This window comes from Protomyctophum parallelum (genome assembly GCF_964188405.1).
Source record: "Protomyctophum parallelum genome assembly, chromosome: 9".
Taxonomy (NCBI): Eukaryota; Metazoa; Chordata; class Actinopteri; order Myctophiformes; family Myctophidae; genus Protomyctophum; species Protomyctophum parallelum.
This window is the reverse complement of record NC_139706.1, coordinates 6,037,004-6,061,878: the sequence shown is the minus strand read 5'-3', so window position 1 is coordinate 6,061,878 and position 24,875 is coordinate 6,037,004. Positions and strand designations below refer to the sequence as shown.

Genomic DNA, 24,875 nt, shown 5'->3' with positions numbered 1-24,875 from the left:
AATCGAAGAACGACTGACATTTTTAGAATCTGATCTCAGGTCAGAATGGGTTAATCAGACCAGTGTGTGTCCGGCGGAAACCTCGTATGAATCTGATCTCAGGTCAGAATGTGACTAAACGAGTGCATCAATCTTTCAAATATTCAGAGGACTCACTAAACACACCGGGGATATTGTGTGGCAGTCCCGCTGCTCTGTTCCAGTTAACTGTCAACTTTAGCAATGATAGTTTAGGAGGGAAACAAACTAGTATAAAAGTAGGTTGTCATTTTAAGCCATTTGATAATCTAATCAAAGCAAAGCCATCCTTGGTGCATGATTTTTAATAGTGCATATAATGTACGTGTCTACTGTATATGTCCTGCTCTATAGTTTCATACCTTTACCGCTGACAGGAAACGGGAGAGAGATGGGGGAAGACATGCAGTAAAGGTCGTGTCGGGCTCGGGAGTCGAACCCGCGGCACACTGCGACTGGATTACCAGTCGGGTGCCCAGACGGTTACGCCACCGCCTGGGCCTATAGTTTCATACCTTGTACTAAAAACGTTTAAGCCATAATGGCTCATGGCTTAGATCAGTGGTTTTCAACCTTTTTCATATCACGGCCCATTATGTTTTCAGCATTTGGGCCACGGAGCACCATTTGATGAGATTTAGACTTGCTGACCCAAAACTAAAGAATGTAGTTATTGTTGGATAGGATTTTGTCCAACACAGTGCAGAACAAATAAAAGACCACACCTCGTAGTCAGACGGGGGGGGGTCCTCCGCGTGCAGCCCTCCTACGACGTCCCCCAGCTGCTGCTGATGGACAAGGACACACACACACACACACAAAACACACACAGCTGGTGAATAAAGACACAATACATTTTAGGCAAGTGCTATACGGGGTTAGGTTGAGGTCTGCAGTTTCAACTACAATGGGGAGTTCTGTGTTCCACAGTTTGGGAGTCTGGTACGTGTGAAGCGTTGACCAGGGTGTTTTAGAGAAGGGAGAAGAGTCTGGGATGTGTGGAGCGTTGTCCAGGGTGTTTTAGAGAAGGGAGAAGAGTCTGGGACGTGTGGAGCGTTGTCCAGGGTGTTTTAGAGAAGGGAGAAGAGTCTGGGACGTGTGGAGCGTTGTCCAGGGTGTTTTAGAGAAGGGAGAAGAGTCTGGGACGTGTGGAGCGTTGTCCAGGGTGTTTTAGAGAAGGGAGAAGAGTCTGGGACGTGTGGAGCGTTGTCCAGGGTGTTTTAGAGAAGGGAGAAGAGTCTGGGACGTGTGGAGCGTTGTCCAGGGTGTTTTAGAGAAGGGAGAAGAGTCTGGGACGTGTGGAGCATTGTCCAGGGAGTTTTAGAGAAGGGAGAAGAGTCTGGGACGTGTGGAGCGTTGTCCAGGGTGTTTTAGAGAAGGGAGAAGAGTCTGGGACGTGTGGAGCGTTGTCCAGGGTGTTTTAGAGAAGGGAGAAGAGTCTGGGACGTGTGGAGTGTTGTCCAGGGTGTTTTAGGAAAGGGAGAAGAGTCTGGGACGTCCTAGACTCAAGTAAAAGTACAAAAGTAATGCAATCAAATGTAGTAAATACTTGTGCAGAATGTCTTACTTTTCAAATGTATACAAATCTTTTAAAAATAGCCGTTTTAATTTCACAATGTAGATCTACTATTTAAAAAAAGCCAAAATGTATAGGGTTGAAGTGCTTAATGTATGTTTTGTAATAATAATCAAGATCTACAAAGTAACTAGTAGCTAAAGTTTTCAAATTAACTGCAGTGGAGTCAAAAATATTTGGATCTGAGATGTACAGTACTGGAGTTAGTAGAAGTAAAGGTATTAGCAAATTAGAAATACTCAATTAAAGTAAAAAACGAAAACACCTCAAAGTTCTTCTTAAATTCAGTACGTAAGTAAATGTACTTAGTTACTTTGCACCACGGGTATGTATATAGACTGCTTCCCTCTCCTCAACAGTCCATTGTGTTGGCATAGTCGTTGTGCCAAACAGGATGCGGTGGGCTCAAACCCTACCGCTTCCTTCAGTCACGTGGTTCAAACGCGTGCGTGCGTGCGTGCGTGCGTCTGTACATTAACCTTTTAATGTGTGTGTGTGTGTGTGTGTGTGTGTGTGTGTGTGTGTGTGTGTGTGTGTGTGTGTGTGCGCATTTCCTGTGATGGTATTACTGAGTCATAGCTATAAAGTTTCTGCATGTACTTCCTGTGAAAGCGGTTCCCATCGTAGATAGAGTTTGACTTGACTAAAAGATATAGAGTAAGTTAGTTTTTTTGTTTTTCTGAGAAGGTTAATGTGCTATGTTGTGATAGTAATCATTGCTATAGTGTTCAGTAGCCGTGTTAGTGATGTCGAAGTGTCCTTGAGCAAGACTCTGAACCCCTAATTGCTCCCGATGTGCAGGTTGGTGCCTTGCATGGTTTCCTCTGGCATCGGTGTGTGAATGTGTGTGAATGGGTAAATATGTCTAAATATTGGCTCAATATTGTGACAGTAATCATTGCTATAGAAGTGTGTGTTAAGTAACAGTGTTAAATAGCTCTATATTGTGACAGTACTCATTGCTATAGAGTGTGTGTTCAGTAACAGTGTTAAATAAATAGCTCTATATTGTGACAGTAATCATTGCTATAGAGCAGGGGTCCTCAACTAGAAATGATGAAGGTCCACAAATAATTTTTTGAATAAGACCGAGGTCCGGTCCCATGCGCGGCGTCCATCGGAGAGCGGGGCTCTATGCCCGTTTAGTATGGTCAAGCCAAGCTTATACAAATCAGATCCCCTTCCACCCAACCAATAATGGGGTGCAGAGTGCAGGCCCGGAGTGGAACTCCAAATCAGGCCGGGAGTTATACGCCCTGGCAGGCCACACTGCGCGCGTGCATAGCGCGCACCAGAATTTTGGGGGCCCTTGGGGGACATTTTGGGGGCCTTTGCAGCAATTTCACATGAGAAATGTACCATCTGATGTTATTTATATTATTAACTTAAAAAAAAAAGTTGGGTACCCCTGCTATAGAGTGTGTGTTCAGTAACAGTGTTAAATAGCTCTATATTGTGACAGTAATCATTGCTATAGAGTGTGTGTTCAGTAACAGTGTTAAATAGCTCTATATTGTGACAGTAATCATTGCTATAGAGTGTGTGTTCAGTAACAGTGTTAAATAGCTCTATATTGTGACAGTAATCATTGCTATAGAGTGTGTGTTCAGTAACAGGAGTCCATCGTCTCTCTAGCTAGCTCAGCAAAAAAAATGCATGTTCCATTGGGTTGCCAATTTCACCCAATCAGAAGAAAATAGCATTCCAGTTCCAATCGTGTCTACCTCATTTCTTTGTGTCATCACCTGTTTATCCTGCATGCAGTTCTCTCTCCTGATTGGATAGATTTTGTTATCCCGACCTTAGAATGTATTTTCTGGACACTTTCTGCTACTGAACAAACACTCTTAGTTAGGGGTCTTCAAGGCTTATTAGGCCAAGGACCCTTAGCTGAGAGAGAGAGATATGAAGCAGAAAAGGCCTTTTATTATTATTATTTATAATCCTTAGGTTTACCAATATTATTCATATCTTAATTTCTGTTATTTAAGCTCAACTGGTAGCTTCTATATGAAGGCCACTCGATAAGCCCCTTTGGGGTTTTTTGGCACTTCCAGCACATCATGTATGTATAAGTAATCTAGTTTCCTATTGAAATATTTGCTTTCTGTATTTCTTTTATTTTACCATATTGTTGTTATTATTTACATATGTGCAAATAAACTAAACTAAAACTAAACTAAAACTTTAATTGGGGAGAAAAGGGGAGTTTTATAAAGAAAGAAAGGGGGACACCATTTTCAGTGTGATGTGGTCGTTCGGTAGGCTCGTGACGGTCTTACGTACGTCTGCTAGCTGCGGCCGGTCCAGTGGGCTGGTTGTTGTTGTGGTTGTTGTTGTGGTGGTTGTGTTTGGTCCTCATGTAGACCGCCAGGATGACCAGTCCAGTCAGAAGCACGTCCCCACACAGCACGGCCAGCACCGCCCCGGTGGTCACCTCAACGCACCAATCACAGCCTGGGAGGGGTAACGAGACTGTTAATATTATAACCTCAACGCACCAATCACAGCCTGGGAGGGGTAAACAAGACTGTTAAAGGTATATTCAGTGATTTCACTCAAAAAACCTCAGGTTTCGTTTTTGGCTGTGGGACCCAGCCTTTCGTCCAATCAGGATAGAGAGTCAAAAACGAAACCTAAGGTTTTTTGACCCCCAGGGGTTAACTGGGGACAGGGAGGAACTCCTTATATGGCCAGCACACTCTATAGTAGGGAGGATTATCACAACAAAACAAAAAAATAAGTGATATTTGAATTAAGTGAAATCACTGAATATACCTTTAATATTAACCTCAACGCACCAATCACAAGCTGGGAGGGATATAACGACACTGTTAATATTAACCTCAACGCACCAATCACAGCCTGGGAGAAACCACGACACTGTAACAAAGCCATTCTCTGTAACCTTCCATCTTAACGCCTGCTCTAAATTCGAGCTAAACATCTTATCTAAAATACGTAACAAAATTACTTTAAAAAAGACTGTGATTTGTGAATTTGTTCTTTGTATTTGTTTTTATTTTGTTCTGTTTTTTATTTTAAATTGTATTTTTAGTTGGACATTTGTATTGTATTTGTTTTATTCAGGACTAGAGGCTCATGTCATGTGTCTCTAATGGGGATCCTTCAATAAACATAAACATAAGCTTGTCCAAAACTCTCTCAATCTCAGATCAAATGCTTGGCTGTGCTATGTCGTATCCACAAACAAATCTTGGAGCCCTGGTCTTGGAATGACCTACAAACCAGACTCAAACTGACTTCTATGATTCCCCTATAGCCTATAGAGTGTTAAAAGGATTGTCATGGGCACCCCCACATAATATCGAATCAGTTTCACAGTGTTTACAATGAAAATGAACTGGTTCAGATTTAATACTAAAAGTTGGTTCGGAACTGGAACCAAAACATGGCCGCCAGTTCCGTGAAAGCACCAAACAATTAAGATTCCAACTAGAATTGAGAACGGAACCAGTTCTGGAACCCAAGTTCTTCTGGTGCGGAAAAAAAGGGGCCTGTGTTTCGGAAACCTGTGTAATTTTGTACCTTTTCCTCTGACGTAGAAGTGATAGAACTTGTCGTCGCCGTATTTGCAGTAGTAATGCAGAGCTTTTAAGTCTTCGTTGTAGCGATGATTCAACGTCCGCGTGTTGGTTTCGTTGAGTTTCCCGTTCAGGAACCAGTTACCGATTTCTGGACAGGTCAGGGTGAAGCTTCTCCCCCACGAGAAGGTTACATCTCCTGGACAACAGGACACATAATTAACCCATTGAGACCTGACACCATATTCTACAAAATGTCTTCTAAATCATGACAGTATTCTGACAATGTTTCTATGTCAGTTGTTCTCAAACTATTTCATGTCAACGTCCCCCATTATCTGTTTTTGGCCGCCGACCCCCATCTGAAAATAGTTTTGTTCTATAGGGACCAGAAGCAAAGATTTGAGTTAAAAAACGTTTGCTTTGAAAGAATATATATTATTCAAAGATTTGCACACGTTTTTACGATTTTTCAAATAATAGCAGATCTACAAGCTCAGGCACTCCGCCGCGCTAATTATATTTAATACACAGACACAATTCACATATTAGACTCTCCGTGAACCAAACTATTGTAAAAATTAAAGCAGATGTACAAGTATACTAAGCTAAGCTATATGAGCTTGTAGATCTGCTATTTTCACAATATTTACGTTATGCGACATTGACATTGAATAATACAAGGACAGGTAGAAATGCCTGCGTGATCTGTTTTCTGTTTTCTGATTGAAAACTATGATGAAAAATGTTTTTCCACTGACAAAACCGAAATAAAAACTAAGCTATAAAATATGGCTCAAACTAAATGAAATAAATGAAACAAAATCAAAAACCCATTAAGATGATTCTACGAATGTCTTCTAAATCCTAACAGTTTTTTTTTTTTTTAAAGCACATACATAATATACATATACATATATATATATATATATATCAGTTATAATATATGTATTTGGACCCCCGCATTATAATACATACTGACCCCCACCATCTCACCCCAGAAGCAAATATTTGAGGGTTTCACTTTAATGCAATATATCCAAAGATTTTCACAAATGTTCATGATTCTTCGCAGATCTAAGCTGACACACTAGCTTGTATATATATCTGCTATTTTTCTGAATAACCAAAGTATATAAAAGATTGATTAAAGTGGTTATAAAACGGTTTGGATGGCTTCAGATAATCTGTTTGCAAACACAACTTATAGCATCAGTAAAAGTAAAAGTAAAAACATGAAAATATTAAATAATAACGCCGTTTTTACCTCCTGCAGCGTTCACAGTCATGATGAGGAGTGGAACAATGAGCACACTGTACATCTTAGATTGATTTGATCTCAATGTAATTTATAATATCTTGTTTCTCACTATAGACAAACGTTTACACTGCATCAACTGTAGTCTGTCTGTCTGTCTCTTCTCTCCCCCCCCCCCCCCCCCCTCTCTCTCTCTCTCTCTCTATCACTCTCGTATATGCAAAAGAACTAACAACATTAAACTTCTAAACAATTTCTAATCCAGTGTGCATAATTAAATACACAGTGCACATTTTAACATTGTTCTTTTATAACGAAAACAAAAAAAAACAAACAAAGATACTCTGACTATATAGTCAGAGTATCTTTGTTTTTTGTTAATTTACTGGTTTTAGTTTAAATTTACTTTATGGTTCACTATTTATAACTAACTGACTTCAGAAAGTCTTAATTAATTAATTAATTAAAGATCCATACATAACATAATTCATTGAACGTAAAAAATATATATATGTCAAAGTCTGACATTTATAAAGTGATGTGTTTATATTTCTGACATTAAAGTGATAGTCATGCAGCGACAGATAGGCTCTGAACTGAACCTATCATACCGTAGTGCTGCTCTGCCCCCTAGTGGCTTAGACCTGTCATAACGTCATTTAAATCCTTCACACACCCGTGGGTGGGATTTCTAATCTAAATAATGCTAATTAAATCTCGAGGTCCGAGGGAGTTCCCCAGGGGGTCCATGCCTGTTACAATGCTCTCAGAGGCCCACGGCAGGCTCTGTAGAAGCTGTTTACCTCCTCTATGATGATTTCCTGTTTTGACTATAGGTGTACGATATTCATATGTCTCTAAATGTTTTGATGCATTGAAAATGGTGGGCCCTATTGTAAACAAGTGTAATGCTTTGTGAGTGGAGTGTCCTCCAGCTGCAAATCATGAACACATCGCGTGATTTCCGTGAAATTGTGCACCCACATTCCCACTAGGCCGAGGACAAAATGCCACATGAACAATTTCAACTCAGCCTCAAGGTGGCGCTATAACTGGCCCAAAAGTGTTTTTACCTCTAACTGCACGGATCTGTGGATAACCTGGTGGAGACCTGTGCCCGGAAGGGCACTTTTTCTAGTTTGTATTGAGTTGTAGGCTACTTGAAATGTAGGCCCTACTGTAATTCTGCAAACTGTTAATAAATCACTCAATCAATCAATCTTTCAAAATCATTAAGATAATCATCTTGGCCTACCATGTTTTATTTTCTTGATAGTCAGTACTCCTCAACATTAGCCTATAAGCTTAATTATGACACCACATCAAAATAAAAATATGTGTAACATATTTTGATTGTCCATAGGCTACACATAACAACCTTTTGTTCTTTTGAAGTAATTATTTTCTTTCACATCAGGACATTGTAATGGTAGGTGGTAAATGTATTTGATCATTGGACTCAATAAGCCCTCTCCATAACTCCCTCCCCATAATCACACTTCAGAGAAGGAAAGTAGAATTGTGTGCAGGAGGATACAATTGGCAATATACAGATTTGAGGGTCTTAATTTAATTGACGATACATTTTAAAAGAAAAATCCCACCCTTGTGAATTGAGGGGTGCTCTTATCATCGTACATCCTCATCACGTAAAATAGAAACTGCCTATTTTCTCAGACACTATGACGTAAAATCCTCCATTCATTGTCAATGGGAATTTAATGTTTAATGTTTAAGATGAAGTGTGTGGACGGTAACCAAAAGCTGGATGTAGGACGGTACAATGCCCCTCAAAAACCCTCTCTCATATTTACGCCAGTTATCACCCTCCCTGTGCCAGTTATCACCCTCCCTGTGCCAGTATGTACTTTTCACCCTCTATACTGACAGCTGTCGTATTGAGGAATGCCTGTCTGAATGTCGCACTGACACACCAGACCAATACATTCTAAAATACTCAGATGATACAGTTTTGATTTCTCTCCTAGATAGTTCCAGTGATCCTGGACTGCACCAACACAGAGTAAATAAGGTGGTTGAATGGAGTGATAACAACGCTCTCATCATTAACACAAAAAAGACAGAAGAGATTGTTTTTGGTACACCACCAGAGATACACAGATCCCACATTACTATTCATGGTGAACCGATCAACCAGGTATGTTCGTACAAATACCTTGGAGTAATAGACCATCTTTTGTCATGGAAAGATCAGATTGATTCAGTGTGTAAGAAAACAAAGCAAAGAATCTACTTCCTTCGCCCTCTAAGATCCTTCGGTGCTAGTAGACGGATTCTTCTTTTGTTTTTCACTTCTGTTATTATGAGTGTTCTTCAGTACTGTAGTACCACCTGGTATGGATGTTTGTCTGCAGCCCTAAAGTCACAACTGCTGCAACAACTGAACATTTGTTCAAAGATTGTTGGACAACAACTTCAGAAACTTTATACATCCACATATGATAACAGCATCCTAAGGTTAGCAAGGAATATCACCTCTAATACTAAGCATGTGTTGTATGGAGAATATAGGTTGCTACCTTCAGGAAGGAGATATGGTGTACCAGCATACAATAAGGTCAGACTAAAGAGGTCCTTTGTCTACCAGTCGACCTTGAGGCTTAATCAGGAGATGTAGTAGCCACAGGATAATCTAAGGCGCGGTGGATATTGCTCATGTCTCTATGTATGTAAATTGTCTTGTTATTTGTGTTTTGTATATGTGTTTCTGCATACTTGGCTGCTGTGTCGCAAGACAAATTTCAGTGTGAACTGACAATAAAGTACTATATCATATATATCGTATCAGTATGCCAGTTATCACCCTCCCTGTGCCAGTTATCACCCTCCCTGTGCCAGTTATCACCCTCCCTGTGCCAGTGATCACCCTCCCTGTGCCAGTATGCCAGTTATCACCCTCCCTGTGCCAGTTATCACCCTCCCTATGCCAGTGTGCCAGTGATCACCCTCCCTGTGCCAGTTATCACCCTCCCTATGCCAGTATGCCAGTTATCACCCTCCCTGTGCCAGTTATCACCCTCCCTATGCCAGTGTGCCAGTGATCACCCTCCCTGTGCCAATGTTGGTACCATGCCTATAAGGTCCTGCACTATAGTATAGATACATAGAAGGTATGCGCATGCATAAAGTGAGTGGCAAAGTGAGTTTAACGTTGTTTATTGTCGTTTAATACAATCGTCAGATAGGACTGTTCTGTGTGGATGTTGTGTTGGCTATAAGACTGTCAAGGCCATAAAGTAGGCCTATAGTTGTTTTGCCACTAGGTGTTCCCATATTATCTTATATGATGATGTCACGCGCATATCGTCTCTATTCTTTCTAATCTAGAGAACAATTAACCCCAAATGTTTGACGAGCCAGCAGCATGCTCCTCCCACAGCAGGAGCAAGCGTGCGTGCGTGTGTGAGTGCGTGTGTGTGTGTCTGTGTGTGTGCGTGCGTGCGTGCGTGTGACCTGCCATGGACAATATCCTCCCATTCATCAGCGGTGCTCGTTAACACACATTAACTCATTAAACACAGCTGAGGTGATGAACACAGTGGAGAGCTTGTCTTTCTGACCCACGGCCTCACAGAGAGAATCCATGATTATCTACCTTCTTCATTCCAACGGGCCTCGTGGTTCCATATAGGGCCTAATGCAGTGGTTCCCAAACGTTTTCATGTCAAGGACCCCCAAAATGAGCCTGCGGGGACCCCCCACCCTTTGGAAAATTAGGCCCATAAGAGAATATCTTTACGGCTCTAGCAGTGATTCTCGACCATTTTCATTTCAAGGGCCCCCGCGGTTTGACCTCAATTAAGCTACTCTCCCCTACTTAATGGCATTTCTAACTCTGGGACCCCCAATGTATATTGTAAAATCACAGTTAATTTAACTCTGAGACTGAGAGTGTACAAATGGAACCAAATGGACCCGTTAGGGTCGATTTGGTATAAGATAAGATTTTAGTCGAGGACTAAAGCAGACATTAGCACCCGTTGCTTAAACACATATTATGTTGTAATTGATGTTGTAAGATGATAAGAGCGCCCCTCACTTCACACAGGTGTGATTTCTAAATCACGTACAGCTCAAGACACTTCCCTTGGCTTTGGCAAATTGTGATGTATGATGATAAGAGCACCCCTCACTTCACAAGGGTGTGATTTTTATTATTATTATTATTATTATGTGCGTAGGAGAAGGCCAACCGAGGGCCCGACGTGCTGAAAAGGGCGATAAAAAAACCTCCCACGCAGTGTTTTCAAATGCATGTTGAAATGTTTATAAACAACATGTGGGTCTATTTCGGCCTTCATCATCATCAGGCTTCGTGACGTGAGAAAGATAGCAGCCTGATGAAGGTCACATATAGACCTTTCCATGTTATCCAAGCCTGACCACATCTATAACAGATATGATATGACACGTTATTGTCAGTTTGCACTGGAATGTGTCCTGCTGCTCAGCGGCCTTGAACACACACATTTGACAAAACAAAACAAAATAAATGACATATACATAAAAACATGAAGACAAGAGAAATGTCCACAGCTCAGTCTAGTCCTGGCCAAACTCCTGATTAAGTCGACTGGTGGACAAAGGACCTCTTTAGTCTGACCTTATTGTATGTTGGGACACCATATCTCCTTCCTCTCCTAGACTCCTGTTATCATAATGTGGATGTACAGAGTTTTGCACTAAAAACAGCCTTAGCCGAGGAATTATTTTGAGCAAAACTAATGCTTGGAATGGATTCAGAATCATGAAAACCCCCTAGTTTGTGTCACATGCTTGTGCCTTATACAGGTTGTTAATGGTATGGTCACATATTATGCTAATTACTCAAATTGCTCAACGTGCAACTTTTAGCAACCAAGCTGAATTTCATCCATTAGGCCTATATTTCTATCATAAAAGTAAGTTTATACTAATCACCATTTCTAATCACACATTTCCAGTAGACTACTTTTACTTTTACTTTTACCACAGTGATTTTCTACTGAGATATATATATATATATATATATATATAGCTCTACTTTATTAGTGGTACTTTTCCTACAACTCGTTAAAACGTCAACCAGACTGACTGAATAGTGTTTGTGTAACAGCCTTGGTATGCAAGTATGTGTGTGTGTGTGTGTGTGTGTGTGTGTGTGTGTGTGTGTGTGTGTGTGTGTGTGCGTGTGCGTGTGCGCTCGCGCGCGCGCGCGTTCGTGTTCTTATCAAAGGCTTTTACGCAGCAGCAGCAGAACAGGTTGGATGACAATCAAGCTCCTTTTTTTCTTTACAGCTCCTTCAAGTGTTTGTTTGGCCATTAAAGAGATGAGAAGAGAAACAGAGAATGGGTCAGTTGTAAAGGAAAGGAGAGAGAGAGAGAGGAGTGTTGTTTAACTCCAGTAAAAGTCTCCTCCCAGGAAAAGGTGGAGGGAGGGCGGCGACATTCATGAGAGAGAGAGAGAGAGAGAGAGAGAGAGAGATTGGCAGGCAGCGGCGAGTTGAGACGCGTCCCACTCTGAGGTTCATACCGTCTGGAGGGAGAGAGAGAGACAGAGAGACAGAAAGAAGAGCTGTTTAATTGTTTGTAGGGAATTCTCTCGTGTTTCTGGGCCTGTTTAAAGTGTAAAAGGGTGAATTAATCTACCGGGTGGGCTACTCTGCTTAAATTAAACGGTGGGTGAACTGACTGAAGCCAAGGCCGGCTGGACTGGACTTCTTCTTGGTGACTCTTGGTGGAACGGAACCGGCGTCTCGGTGCAGTGGGGATCGACTGTTTAGTTTGTGGACCAAGCGAACCTCCCCACAGGCCACACACACACACACACACACACACCCCGCGGAGCGGAGCAGAGATGTGCGCCACGAGCCTCTACAGTGTGCTGGCTGTCCTGTCTGGACTTGCAGGTGAGAGAAGATGACGTTTTATTGTTTTTAATTGACCCAGTTTCTGTTGTTTGTTTGTTTTGTTTTTGTTTTTTTGGGGCTTTCCTCCAAATCGACTTCTCTCAGACTAGCCAAAACACAGCGCACGCACGCGCGCACACACGCGCACGCACACACACACACACACACACACACACACACACACACACACACACACACACTGCCTTCTCTGATTTCTTTCTATAACTCTGAACCCAAACAAGATAGCCTACGCGCTACGAACACTATAAACAAAGTGCAATTATCTTACTATTTCGAAGAACATCCTAATATTTTAATACTCGTTTTCGTTTATACTATTCAAATGTGTTCGATCAGTGGAGTGGTTCTCAAAGTTAAAGTTCTCAAATTATGGATAATTAAGGATAGTATAGAGATTGAGAACCAATTGACCCTTACAGGCCAGAATGTCAAACAAAATGCCCTAATAGTTAGTCCACTAATAGTGGGCTTTCTGTTGTAATTTGTAAAGCTCTCTCATTGTCTCTTTTCCTGCAAGATGTGTATTTAAGCCTGTTAAAATAACATGAGGAATATCCCTAGGCTACAGTACCAAGTCGGCCATACCACCCATGACCAAAAATATCATTTAAAACAGTGGTTTTCCATTATTTATTCAGCATTTGAGCCACGGACCTCCATTTGATGACATTTAGCCTTGCAGATCCAAAATTAAATTATATGTTGGTATCGTTGGATAAGATTTTGTCCACATATCCATGCTGTATTGATGTTGGTACCATTAGGAGAGATAACAGGGAAGCATTGATCAAAATAACAATCATTTTACACTCTCTAATTGTGAAGACTAAATAATGCAGATGTTTAACAATAATTTAACTCTTGAGAGCGTAAAATGAAATGATTCTACGCTCTCAAGAGTTAAAGGTCCATTTGGTTACCAACTTTCCATCATGAAAACGTGAGACGCCAGAGGGGTTTTAAATAATAACAACATTAGGCAATATTAGGCAGAAGTTTGAATATGACATCAAGATAATGTAATAGCAACTTTAGTCATAAGTTGCTAACCCAGTCCTGTCCCATCCCACTTGTCCCACACAAGAGACACTTCTGTCCCTCAAATGAACAGTCTGGCTCTGGTGGTCACCCTACTCTTGGAATCGGTGACATTAAGTGGAGTCAGTGAAAATACACTGGTCTTACAGATCTTTATTAAGTGGAGTCAGTGAAATGACACTGGTCTTACAGATCTTTATTAAGTGGAGTCAGTGAAAAGACACTGGTTTTACAGATCTTTATTAAGTGGAGTCAGTGAAATGACACTGGTCTTACAGATCTTTTTATTGTGATCTTTTCAACCGGAAGGGTATAAGCAGAGTGAACTCCACGGGGAGCCACATCATTCTCCGTGTGTGCTTCAGCGCGCTAGTGGTGCCTTCGGTGCGTCACTGGGAAGTAGAAAGACTCCAGGACTTGGCACGGACCTGGTCGGCAGGACAATTCCTTGGCCAGAGGTTTAAACATTATCGCCCCCCCCCGGTCGGGTCGGGCCACCCGGCCTGGCGGGATAACGACTTAAGAATGGCTTCTGTAGCTGGTCTTGGGAATTGCTGTACCGGCTGGCATTGTGGCCTTGTTTTCTGCTTTCCTGTCTTTTACTGTGTATCCGTGCTTTACACACACACACATGCACGCAAGTTCCTGTGTGTGTGTATATGTCCAGGATGTTTCAAATGGATCTCAGAAGAATACAACTTGGAAACATTAATTCATGGTCTTTTGTTTGTCTTAATCATTTCTCAAGCCTTTGTCTCTCCAGTGTTGTTATATTCCGGGAAACATACTGTACAAGTCGTCACATTTAGTCATATCGTTGTGAATCAATGCATCCTCCATCCATCCGTAGACTTTAAATGTAGGCCAGAGGTTCTCACACCTTTTCACGTCAAGGGCCCCCAAACTTACACTAATTGGCCCCCGGACCCCCCATTTGAAAAGATATGCCTGCAGGGACCCCCATAAGAGAACATTTTTACGGCTTTAGCAGTGATTCTCAACCATTTTAATTTCAAGGATCCTCAGTTTAACATGCAATAGTCTACGGACCCCCATTTAATGGCATTTCTACTCTGAGACCCCCAATTTGTATTGTAAAATCAATCTGAGAGAGTACAAATGATGTACATGATTTGTACACTCAGAGTTACAGACCCATAAGGGTCCATTTGGTTCCAAACTATCATTCATGGAGCCCATCAGAAGTGTGACCGTGGACCCGGCCTCACAGAGCACGACCTGGACCAGATGTGGACCAGGGCCCTCCACGGAGCCCACCCTGTCTATCTTTAGCCTGTCAGACCCAAAACATAGAATATTTTGTTGTCGTTGGATAAGATGGTGTTCACAATTCCATGCTGTATTGATGTTGGTACCACTAGGAGAGAAAACAGGCAAACGTTGATCAAAATAACAATTATTCCACACTTTGTTTATTGTTTTTTTCACAGAAGCATTCAATACTGGAGTTGAAAAACAAAAGAATTTGTGGTATTAACAGCTTCTCTTAATAAACCCCACAAGTGTAATGTAGAAGAATAAATACATTGCATTTTCACCCCAAAGAAAAAGGACAACAGAAAACAAAACAAACCTTAAATTAAAAGAACAGACACAAAACGGTACAAGATATCCGACAAACAATTGTCAGTACACGATACATCCATCCATAATCTGTGTTAAGGCTCATTCATAGTCTGGATTTTCGGTGGTGAGGTGACCACCGCTCCGGTGGTGAGCTGACCACCGGAGCTGAAATAACGTTGAGCGGTGCTGAGTAAAAACAGAGAGAAGGGCTGGAGCGGTGGCGGTGGTTTGCTCTTCACCGCGGCTCGTGACGTCATGTTGTAGTTCGGTGGTCACCTCACCACCGAAAATCGAGCCTTTCAGTACATCACAGCAGTCCAATCACAGTAGACTTTCCAATCAAAAGCCCAGCAGACCTCGCTCACACATCCTCAAGCAGAGACGGATTCAATTTCTGAATGAATTTAAAGAATGGACCCCATATCCTCCCAAACTTATCATTTAATGAGTCTAATCTTCTCCAGTTTTACACAGTACAAGGTGTCCCTAATCCAGTGAGTGCGAGAAGGGGAAGTGGGTGATTTCCAGTTAATCAAGATTAGTCTCCTAGCTAACGGAGTAACAAAAGCCAAAACACCCCTCTCCGGTTTAGAGAGTGACTAATGCAGATTGTTTAACAATAACGTAACACTTGAGAGCCTAAAATTAAACCAAATGGTGTCCATTTGGTTTCATTTTACACTCTGAAGACTTTAAGATCTATAAGGGTCCCTTTGATTACCTGGCAATTACACAACAGGTCGTTTCGAGGAAGCAATCTGATTGGTTGAAACAGCCTTCTAGCCGTGCTTCAAACCAGCATCATTGAACGGCTAATCAAAACAAAGAATTCAGCTGCTCTGTTCTCCCAGAGTGCAGCAAACTCGGTGGCTAGGCTAGCTAGTTTCTTGGGACATTTGTGGTCGTAGTGACTACAACTGTCCTTGAAAAAATGTTTTTTCCGCGATTTTCTTAGTTTTAAGGGTAACTGTTGTTTAATTGCAATATTACACTCGAGGGAGTGGTTTAACGTCAGTAATGCACTTCTGCGTTGCTTTCGGAACTCGCCCTACGAGGGAGTTCGAGCTTGTAGATCTGCTATTTTCAAAAAATCATGAAAATGTGGCACAAATCTTTGAACACCGGTAGGCTATATATTCTTTCAGAGCGAACACTTGTGTGTGTGTGTGTGTGTGTGTGTGTGTGTGTGAAGTAATTTCAATAGGCTAGTCATAACAGGAACGTCAGTGTTCATGACATGTCGATGCATTGACCGTGGCGGATGCATTCTCCTCTCCTCTGCTTTGATATGGCATTTACATCATTTACATCAGCGCTTCTCAGATGTTTGTCATTTCACGGAGAGCGAAACACTGCATGGGAGTTATAGTTTTCCACGTCACGTGTAGCCTACACTCCATTTGGTTCTTGAATCTCAATCATTTATAGCTCAGTGGTTTTCAACCATTTTCATACAGTATCAAGGTCCATTATTTATTCAGCATTTGAGCCACAAAACTATATAAACAATAGGGGCCCATATAGTCTAGTAGCCAGCCCATAGAGCCCCATTGTGAACCAGGACATGTTGAGTACACCAAGGTTTTACGTTAGAAATGTTTAGTAGCCTATGGGTCCCCAGCATGTAGAAACTGCCGGACGCTAACTTGCATATGTTGAGCAATCTTCGTAATCGGCATAATCTGTGACCATACCATTAACAACCTCTAGAAGGCAAAATATTCAAAATGTTTTATGTAGCATGTGATGTGTCAAACTAGGGGGTTTTCATAATGCTGAATCCATTCCACTCATTGGGCCATGCCCACTGGCCGTTTTTTGCCCAATGCATGTTTTTATTTTCTTGATGGTCAGTGTGCCATGTCAACATGACATTCAATCATGAACCACATCAAGATGTAACTGATTTGGACTGTTATCTTGCATATCTTCTGAGTGTAATGCTCATTAGGCCCAGGAGCAATAACCCACCTATCTCCCAGACTCCCAGAGGTTGAATGAATGTAGAATTTTGTGCAGGAGGAAATTTGCATGCAGATTTCAGGAAACTTAATTTAGATGACCACACTTTCTTTTTATTATTTGTATATTTTAAACCAAAAATCATCTTGCTCTCACACTTATGCCAGTGTGCCAGAAGATCACCCTCCCCTGTGCCAATGTTGATGTGAGGCGCTGTCCTCCGGACCCTCAGGGACCCCCAGGCTGTGATAAGTGTCTGATGTGAGGCGCTGTCCTCCGGACCCTCAGCGACCCCCACGCTGTGATAAGTGTCTGGTGTGAGGTGCTGTCCTCCGGACCCTCAGGGACCCCCAGGCTGTGATAAGTGTCTGATGTGAGGCGCTGTCCTCCGGACCCTCAGCGACCCCCAGGCTGTGATAAGTGTCTGATGTGAGGCGCTGTCCTCCGGACCCTCAGCGACCCCCAGGCTGTGATAAGTGTCTGGTGTGAGGCGCTGTCCTCCGGACCCTCAGCGACCCCCAGGCTGTGATAAGTGTCTGATGTGAGGCGCTGTCCTCCGGACCCTCAGGGAGCCCCAGGCTGTGATAAGTGTCTGATGTGAGGTGCTGTCCTCCGGACCCTCAGCGACCCCCACGCTGTGATAAGTGTCTGGTGTGAGGTGCTGTCCTCCGGACCCTCAGGGACCCCCAGGCTGTGATAAGTGTCTGGTGTGAGGCGCTGTCCTCCGGACCCTCAGCGACCCCCAGGCTGTGATAAGTGTCTGATGTGAGGCGCTGTCCTCCGGACCCTCAGCGACCCCCAGGCTGTGATAAGTGTCTGATGTGAGGCGCTGTCCTCCGGACCCTCAGCGACCCCAGGCTGTGATAAGTGTCTGATGTGAGGCGCTGTCCTCCGGACCCTCAGCGACCCCCAGGCTGTGATAAGTGTCTGATGTGAGGCGCTGTCCTCCGGACCCTCAGCGACCCCCACGCTGTGATAAGTGTCTGATGTGAGGCGCTGTCCTCCAGACCCTCGGTGACCCCCAGGCTGTGATAAGTGTCTGATGTGAGGTGCTGTCCTCCAGACCCTCAGGTTCCCCCAGTCTGTGATAAGTGTCTGATGTGAGGCGCTGTCCTCCAGACCCTCAGGTTCCCCCAGTCTGTGATAAGTGTCTGATGTGAGGTGCTGTGCTCCAGACCCTCAGGTTCCCCCAGTCTGTGATAAGTGTCTTGATGTGACTCGTGAGGTGCTGTGCTCCGGACCCTCAGGTTCCCCCAGGCTGTGATAAGTGTCTTGATGTGACTCGTGAGGTGCTGTGCTCCGGACCCTCAGGTTCCCCCAGGCTGTGATAAGTGTCTGATGTGAGGTGCTGTCCTCCGGACCCTCAGGTTCCCCCAGGCAGTGATAAATCTGCTTGGTCTTTCCTGTCCATGTCCCTGAAACAACATATTTTCAGATAGGGGTCGGCGGCCAAATATACATATAATCTTTGAGGTCCTTGACTTGAAAAAGGTTGAGCACCACTCTGACATGACTGTCAGGTTTTAGAAGACAGGTCTTTAGTCCCTTTTTAAAAGCATCCACTAAAAGGAGTAGTTCACCCAAAAACAATTCACACATCACCACGACGCCTTGTTGCTGAAGCAGTGTGTTGCCATGTCTGCTCGTTGTAAGTATGACCAGTCTGTTGCTGAAGCAGTGTGTTGCCATGTCTGCTCATAATTTATAGGTGACTTTGGGCTTGGTTTTATTTCGGGGTATGTGGTTTGTAAATATTGGTAGTTGCGGGTTGTGTTCATTATTATTATTATTATTATTATTATTATTATTATTATTTATTGTGCATATTTGGGCTTGCTTCCTATTAAAATGTTGTTTAAATCAATAGTTTCTAAAACATTGGACCCCTAATGAATATGCATTAGTTAAACAGCTGATCTACCAGTGGGCTTTTACAGTAGTAGCAGATCTACAAGCTATGGACTTATACAGTAGTAGTTGCTTGTTGTTTTGGGGAAATTGTTTTCACAGACCTGGTTACTTGTTTCTCTGGTGGAATCTGGCAACGCTGTGGTGAGTTCTAGCTTTATGTCTGACGTGTGTCACCATGTCTGTGCACGTGCACACACACATGCACGCACGTGCACACACACACACACACACACACACGGACACACACACACACACACACACACACACACACACACACACGCTACATTCTTTTTACAACTTTGGCATTTAGCACGGAGGTTCTCAAACATTTCTCTCTCAGGTCACCTTCCTGTAAAGAGTTTACACAACACCTCCTGAATGACATTGTTATTTTATAGAACCTTACTTTCAAATTATATGAAGATAGGTTGAAAAGTGGTGAAGTGGTCCTTTACCCTTAATGACACTGTTAGAACCTGTCATGACCACAGAACATTCTTGTCACATTGCGGTGCATAAATATGTAAAACTTTCCCCCTAAGAACATGCACAGACTGCACACACACACACACACACACACACACACACACACACACACACACACACACACACACACACACACACACTAGTTGTGCAGTTGTGCACACATGCAAACACACAGAGAGCTGTCCTTGTGTGTGTGTGGTGCTTGCCAGGCAGAGCTTATACTGTGTTTTTGATGCAAGTGAAGTTTACGCACGCACGCATGCACGCACACACACATTTTATTTACATGTATAAGACATACTGTATCCATTGATGTTTACACACATACAGGGACGTGCCGTCCACTATTTACATGTAATAGGCTGTATAGCTGCAGACACATAATCTCCTCTAATCCAGTCCTATGCATAATAACAACAGATCGGTGTGACAGAGGTGTGGCTTTTGACACGCTAAACCCGACACGCCTCACATAAGAGGACCACACAACCACGCGGCCCTTTGTGTCGAGTGGAGGAGTGGAGGGCTGACAATAGGGACTTCATAAGCAATTTTTTCAGGACGGCTCCGCGTACAGCAAACACCCGTTGCCGACGGGTTTCCACCCCTTTTGGGTTCCCATGGTGACGCGTCTATATGCTCCACATGGAGCTCGCAGCAGAGCTCGCATTCAACATGATCTGGTAAGATTGTATAGGATCTTACTTTTGGACAGTTTGTGAACTGTTCAGTGAATTTGTTTTAGACCAAAGTGTAATTAGCAGAGCTCATAGTATACAAACAACGTGTCCAAAGGACTAAAATCACTCATCCTCTTCGTGACCTAACTCCGACCCTCCACTGCAGGACTCAGTGGGCTGTCATGCGCATACGGTCCGGTTTGGCAATTTGCATCATTGTTGCCCATCCCCCCCCACCAGTCTAACAACCCTCGCCCATAGAAATGCTAATGTATGGCTTTGTTTACATGTGGAGATCACCTACTCGTCTGGCATGTACTGTAGCAAAAAAACACCGCTTGTGTCTTACTCACCTAATCAAATGATGGTGGCTACGATAAACGGGCACCCATACACCCATACCCATACAGTAACCTTAGAATTACTGCTTTTACAAATGAACACTGCTTAAGCATAACAGTAGTTCAACACAGAATCAAGATGAGACTTTACTGAGGGCACACTGAACTGGATGGACATTTGACAACCAATAAAATATTTGACAAATTGTTCTAAGTGAAAGACTATATATACATGATGTGAACTTGCACAGTACATCATTAACCTTTTGCTTATGCCCCAAAATGACTGGATAATGGAAAGGTTTTGTAGCAATTGTAGAAATATTGGACCTTAAATGTCGAATGTTTAAGCATGTTCCAATCATTTGTACTTTACATAAATATTTGTGTTAATCTGTGTTTCAATTCAAAGTAAGCACCAAACCTAATCATTGACACACACACACACACACACACACACACACACACACACACACACACACACACACACACACACACACACACACACACACACACACACACACACACACACCAATAGACACACGCATACTCCTACTCAGTGTGTTAATGTAAGGCAAAGGCAACACACGAACACTGTTTGTCTTATACGAATGTGTCTTCTGCCAAGTGTAAACACTGTGTGTGTGTGTGTGTGTGTGTGCGTGCGTGCACCATGCTGCCAAATCTGGCCAAACCCTCGTGCACATGCACGTGCGTGCCCGTCAGTGGTGTGAAGTAACTAACTAAGTGCACTTAAGTAGAATTTTGAGGTATTTGCAGTGGTGGAAAAAGTACTTGATTGTTTTTTTTAAGTAAAAGTACCAATACTGCAATTTAGAACTACTCTGTTACAAGTAAAAGTTCGGAATTGAAAATGTACTTGAAGTACTAAAAGTAAAAAGTACTCATATTGCAGAATGTCCCATTTCACAAGTTCAAAAGTCTATTGAAAATAGCAGATCTAACAAGCTCACAATGCGTCGCAGCGCATTTCAAATGGCCAAAATGTATAGGGTTGAAGTGGTTAATGTATGTTTTGTAAATATTGTACTTTTACTCCACTACATTTAATTGAAAACTTTAGTTACTACTAGTGTACTTTGTGGATTGTTATTATTATCACAAAACTTTCATTAAACACTTTCAGACCTGTATACATTTTCGTCCATTTGAAAATGGCTACAAGCTCACAATGCGTCGCGATGTGAGCTGTTGTTATCGTGTGCTCTTTATGGCGATATGTGTGCACATCTGTGTTGGGTTCTGTGGACACTTGTTCCCCAAACTGTTTACAAGTCAGATAAACAAGCGGAGCTTCCAGCTAACGGATAGGAGACCCCTCCCGTGGGTTCTGCACATATCACTGATCTTTACCCAGCTATCTGCTCCCATATGGAAGCACTATAGGGCTTTACAGGAAGTCAAGAAGGACCTCCAGATTATGTATATTTCCCTGTGAAATGAAAACATTGTGCCAGGGTCACATCTCTATAGGTGGTCCTCAGACGAGCCCTCCATCGTCGCTTCCAGTCATCCCGCTTCTGCGCGCTTCTTGGGTACATCCACGACTTCCACATAATATGTTAAGCCCAAACCACACCAATGGGTCGCCATGCCACTCCTTGCAACCGAGCGGTCGTGAGTAGACGCAATGTAGTTGCACCAATTGGGTCGTCACGCGCCACCACGTGCCGACGTGCAACGGGACATAATTATCACACCGCTGGAGACGAACGCTGAAACCGTTTTGTTGCGTCTCGACCCATTGGTGTGGTCTGGGCTTTAGTGTGGGAACTAAGTCCAAGTTGTGACCGGTACCCGTGTGTTGGCTCCCACGGTACCCGTGTGTTGGCTCCCACGGTACCCGTGTGTTGGTTCCCACAGCACCCGTTTGCTGGCTGGCAGCTCTTGGTGTCTTTGGCAGTGTCCTAGCTAGTCTCATTCTCCTGCCTGCTATTTCCTGGCTGGCATTCCATCGTACAGATTGTTGTTGGTAACATGTGTACTCCTGCTGATGTTAAAACTGGCTTATGGCCAGCCTAATTAACAGTGGATTGGGCCTTCTGCCTGCACTATTCATACGTTTAATTAAAGATTACATCGGCCGTTAGCCAAACAAGCTAAAAGTTTTGTTACATTAAGCCCCCGATTATAGGGAATTAAATGATTACGTCAATTACGGTACTGGCCATAAGGGATTTATTGATTATTTACGTCAATTACGACACTGGCCGTAATTGGGGGGGTTAAGTACTACATGCAGCATTCTGGTGTAGCACTCGTCTAGAGACCTCTGCAGGGTTTGCTTCAGGGTCCAGCATTCACTGCCGTATAGGAGAACAGACTCTACCGTTGCACCCACAGAAGATTTGTGTTGTTAAAATGTTTCAAAAGAATATTCCAAATATCTTTCGTTTTATCTTCAAGCTCAAGATGTGTTGTGAGCTTGTAGACCTGCTATTTCCAAATTGTCAAAAGTGTATAGGGTTCCAAAACTGGCTGCTACTTTTTGGGATTGTTTTCATAGACCTTGTTTCTATCGCAAGATCTGGCAACCCTGGTCCCAGTCAGGATCATGCTGTTACAGTAACACTGTTTCTGTCTGTAATTTGATTATGGGGGAAAAACATAGATTGGCTGCACGATGTGGGAAATTAAGCCCAGTACAAGCAGTCTCTTTCTGCTGCTGCTGCTGTTTTATTGTGATATGTCTGGCTCACACACCTGGCTGCAAAACATTATCTTGCTAATTAATTAAAGGGAGCAAACAGGCTTCTCTGATTGGCTGCCATAATGTGTGTCATGTGTTTTAATCAAGGGTGGGTGTGGTTCTCAAACCTTTGCATTTCATGGAACTCTGAGAGTGTACGGATGGACCCGTTAGAGTTACAGACGTGTAAGGGTCCATTTGTTACGCGCACACACACACACACACACACACACACACACACACACACACACACACACACACACACACACACACACACACACACACACACACACACACACACACACACACACACACACACACACACACACACATTCATTTCACACTTGCACTGGCGAGAGAGAGAGAGTGTTTGTTTAATACAAATCCACTGTAGACATGTTATGAGCTACTCCCTATCTAAAAGATCCTTGCAGAATATTTTTTTCTAAGTGCTGGAGTTTGGAAGTGCTCGTTGACTATCACTCAACAGCCCTTGCTTACCACCTGTTTTGAATTTGCACATAATGCAGGAGGTTGCTTTACTGATAACGAGCGCTTCCAAACACACTCATCATCTGCAAGGAATTTCTTGCCTTGAAATGAAAAAGGAAATGAAAACCACTGATAATAGTGCATGTTTCTAGTGGTAAATGGTGCATTTATATAGCACCTTTATCCAAGGCGCCCCATTCACACACACACACATTCATTCACACACCGATGGCGGCAGAAACCATGCAAGGCACTAGCCAGCACATCAGGAGCAATTCGTGGTTCAGTGTCTTGCTCAAGGACACTTCGACACTAACTCTGGGTTCGAACAAGGTTGCCATCCGGCCACTCTACCCCTAGTGAACCCTCTCTAGGCTCTCTGTGCACAGTGTGTCCAGTGAACATGTTTCTAGTGAAACCTGTCTGTGAATAGTGCATAGTGAACATAGTGCATAATGAACATAGTGCATAATGAACACAGTGCATAGTGAACATGGTGCATAGTGAACACAGTGCATAGTGAACATAGTGCATAGTGAACACAGTGCATAGTGAACACAGTGCATAATGAACACAGTGCATAATGAACACAGTGCATAGTGAACACAGTGCATAGTGAACACAGTGCATAGTGAACACAGTGCATAGTGAACACAGTGCATAGTGAACACAGTGCATAGTGAACACAGTGCATAATGAACACAGTGCATAGTGAACATAGTGCATAATGAACACAGTGCATAGTGAACACAGTGCATAGTGAACATAGTGCATAGTGAACACAGTGCATAATGAACACAGTGCATAGTGAACACAGTGCATAGTGAACACAGTGCATAGTGAACACAGTGCATAGTGAACATAGTGCATAGTGAACACAGTGCATAGTGAACACAGTGCATAGTGAACATAGTGCATAGTGAACACAGTGCATAGTGAACACAGTGCATAGTGAACACAGTGCATAATGAACACAGTGCATAATGAACACAGTGCATAGTGAACACAGTGCATAGTGAACACAGTGCATAGTGAACACAGTGCATAGTGAACACAGTGCATAGTGAACACAGTGCATAGTGAACACAGTGCATAGTGAACACAGTGCATAGTGAACACAGTGCATAATGAACACAGTGCATAGTGAACACAGTGCATAATGAACACAGTGCATAGTGAACACAGTGCATAGTGAACACAGTGCATAGTGAACATAGTGCATAGTGAACACAGTGCATAGTGAACACAGTGCATAGTGAACACAGTGCATAGTGAACACAGTGCATAGTGAACACAGTGCATAATGAACACAGTGCATAGTGAACACAGTGCATAGTGAAC

The 24,875-nt window shown here is 42.9% G+C and overlaps 2 protein-coding genes across 2 annotated transcripts in view; one reads left to right on the top strand and one right to left on the bottom strand.

Moving 5' to 3' along the window:
• Positions 1-743: 743 nt before the first annotated feature.
• On the bottom strand, positions 744-6,428 carry LOC310863975 (uncharacterized protein; the record flags this gene model as incomplete). Its single annotated transcript, XM_083772508.1, has 4 exons — positions 744-806; positions 3,881-4,051; positions 5,144-5,338; positions 6,407-6,428. The coding sequence occupies 4 exons, from the start codon at positions 6,426-6,428 to the stop codon at positions 751-753; spliced, it is 444 nt and encodes a 147-aa protein (XP_083628634.1). The 3' UTR covers positions 744-750.
• Positions 6,429-11,899: 5,471 nt separating this feature from the next.
• The window catches only part of LOC310864819 (myelin protein zero-like protein 2), a 34,725-nt gene continuing 21,749 nt past the window's right edge, over positions 11,900-24,875 (top strand). Inside the window, exon 1 of the mRNA XM_083773610.1 lies at positions 11,900-12,306. Coding sequence (XP_083629736.1) covers positions 12,255-12,306 — 52 coding nt within the window. The 5' untranslated portion in view covers positions 11,900-12,254. The remainder of the gene's footprint in view (positions 12,307-24,875) is intronic.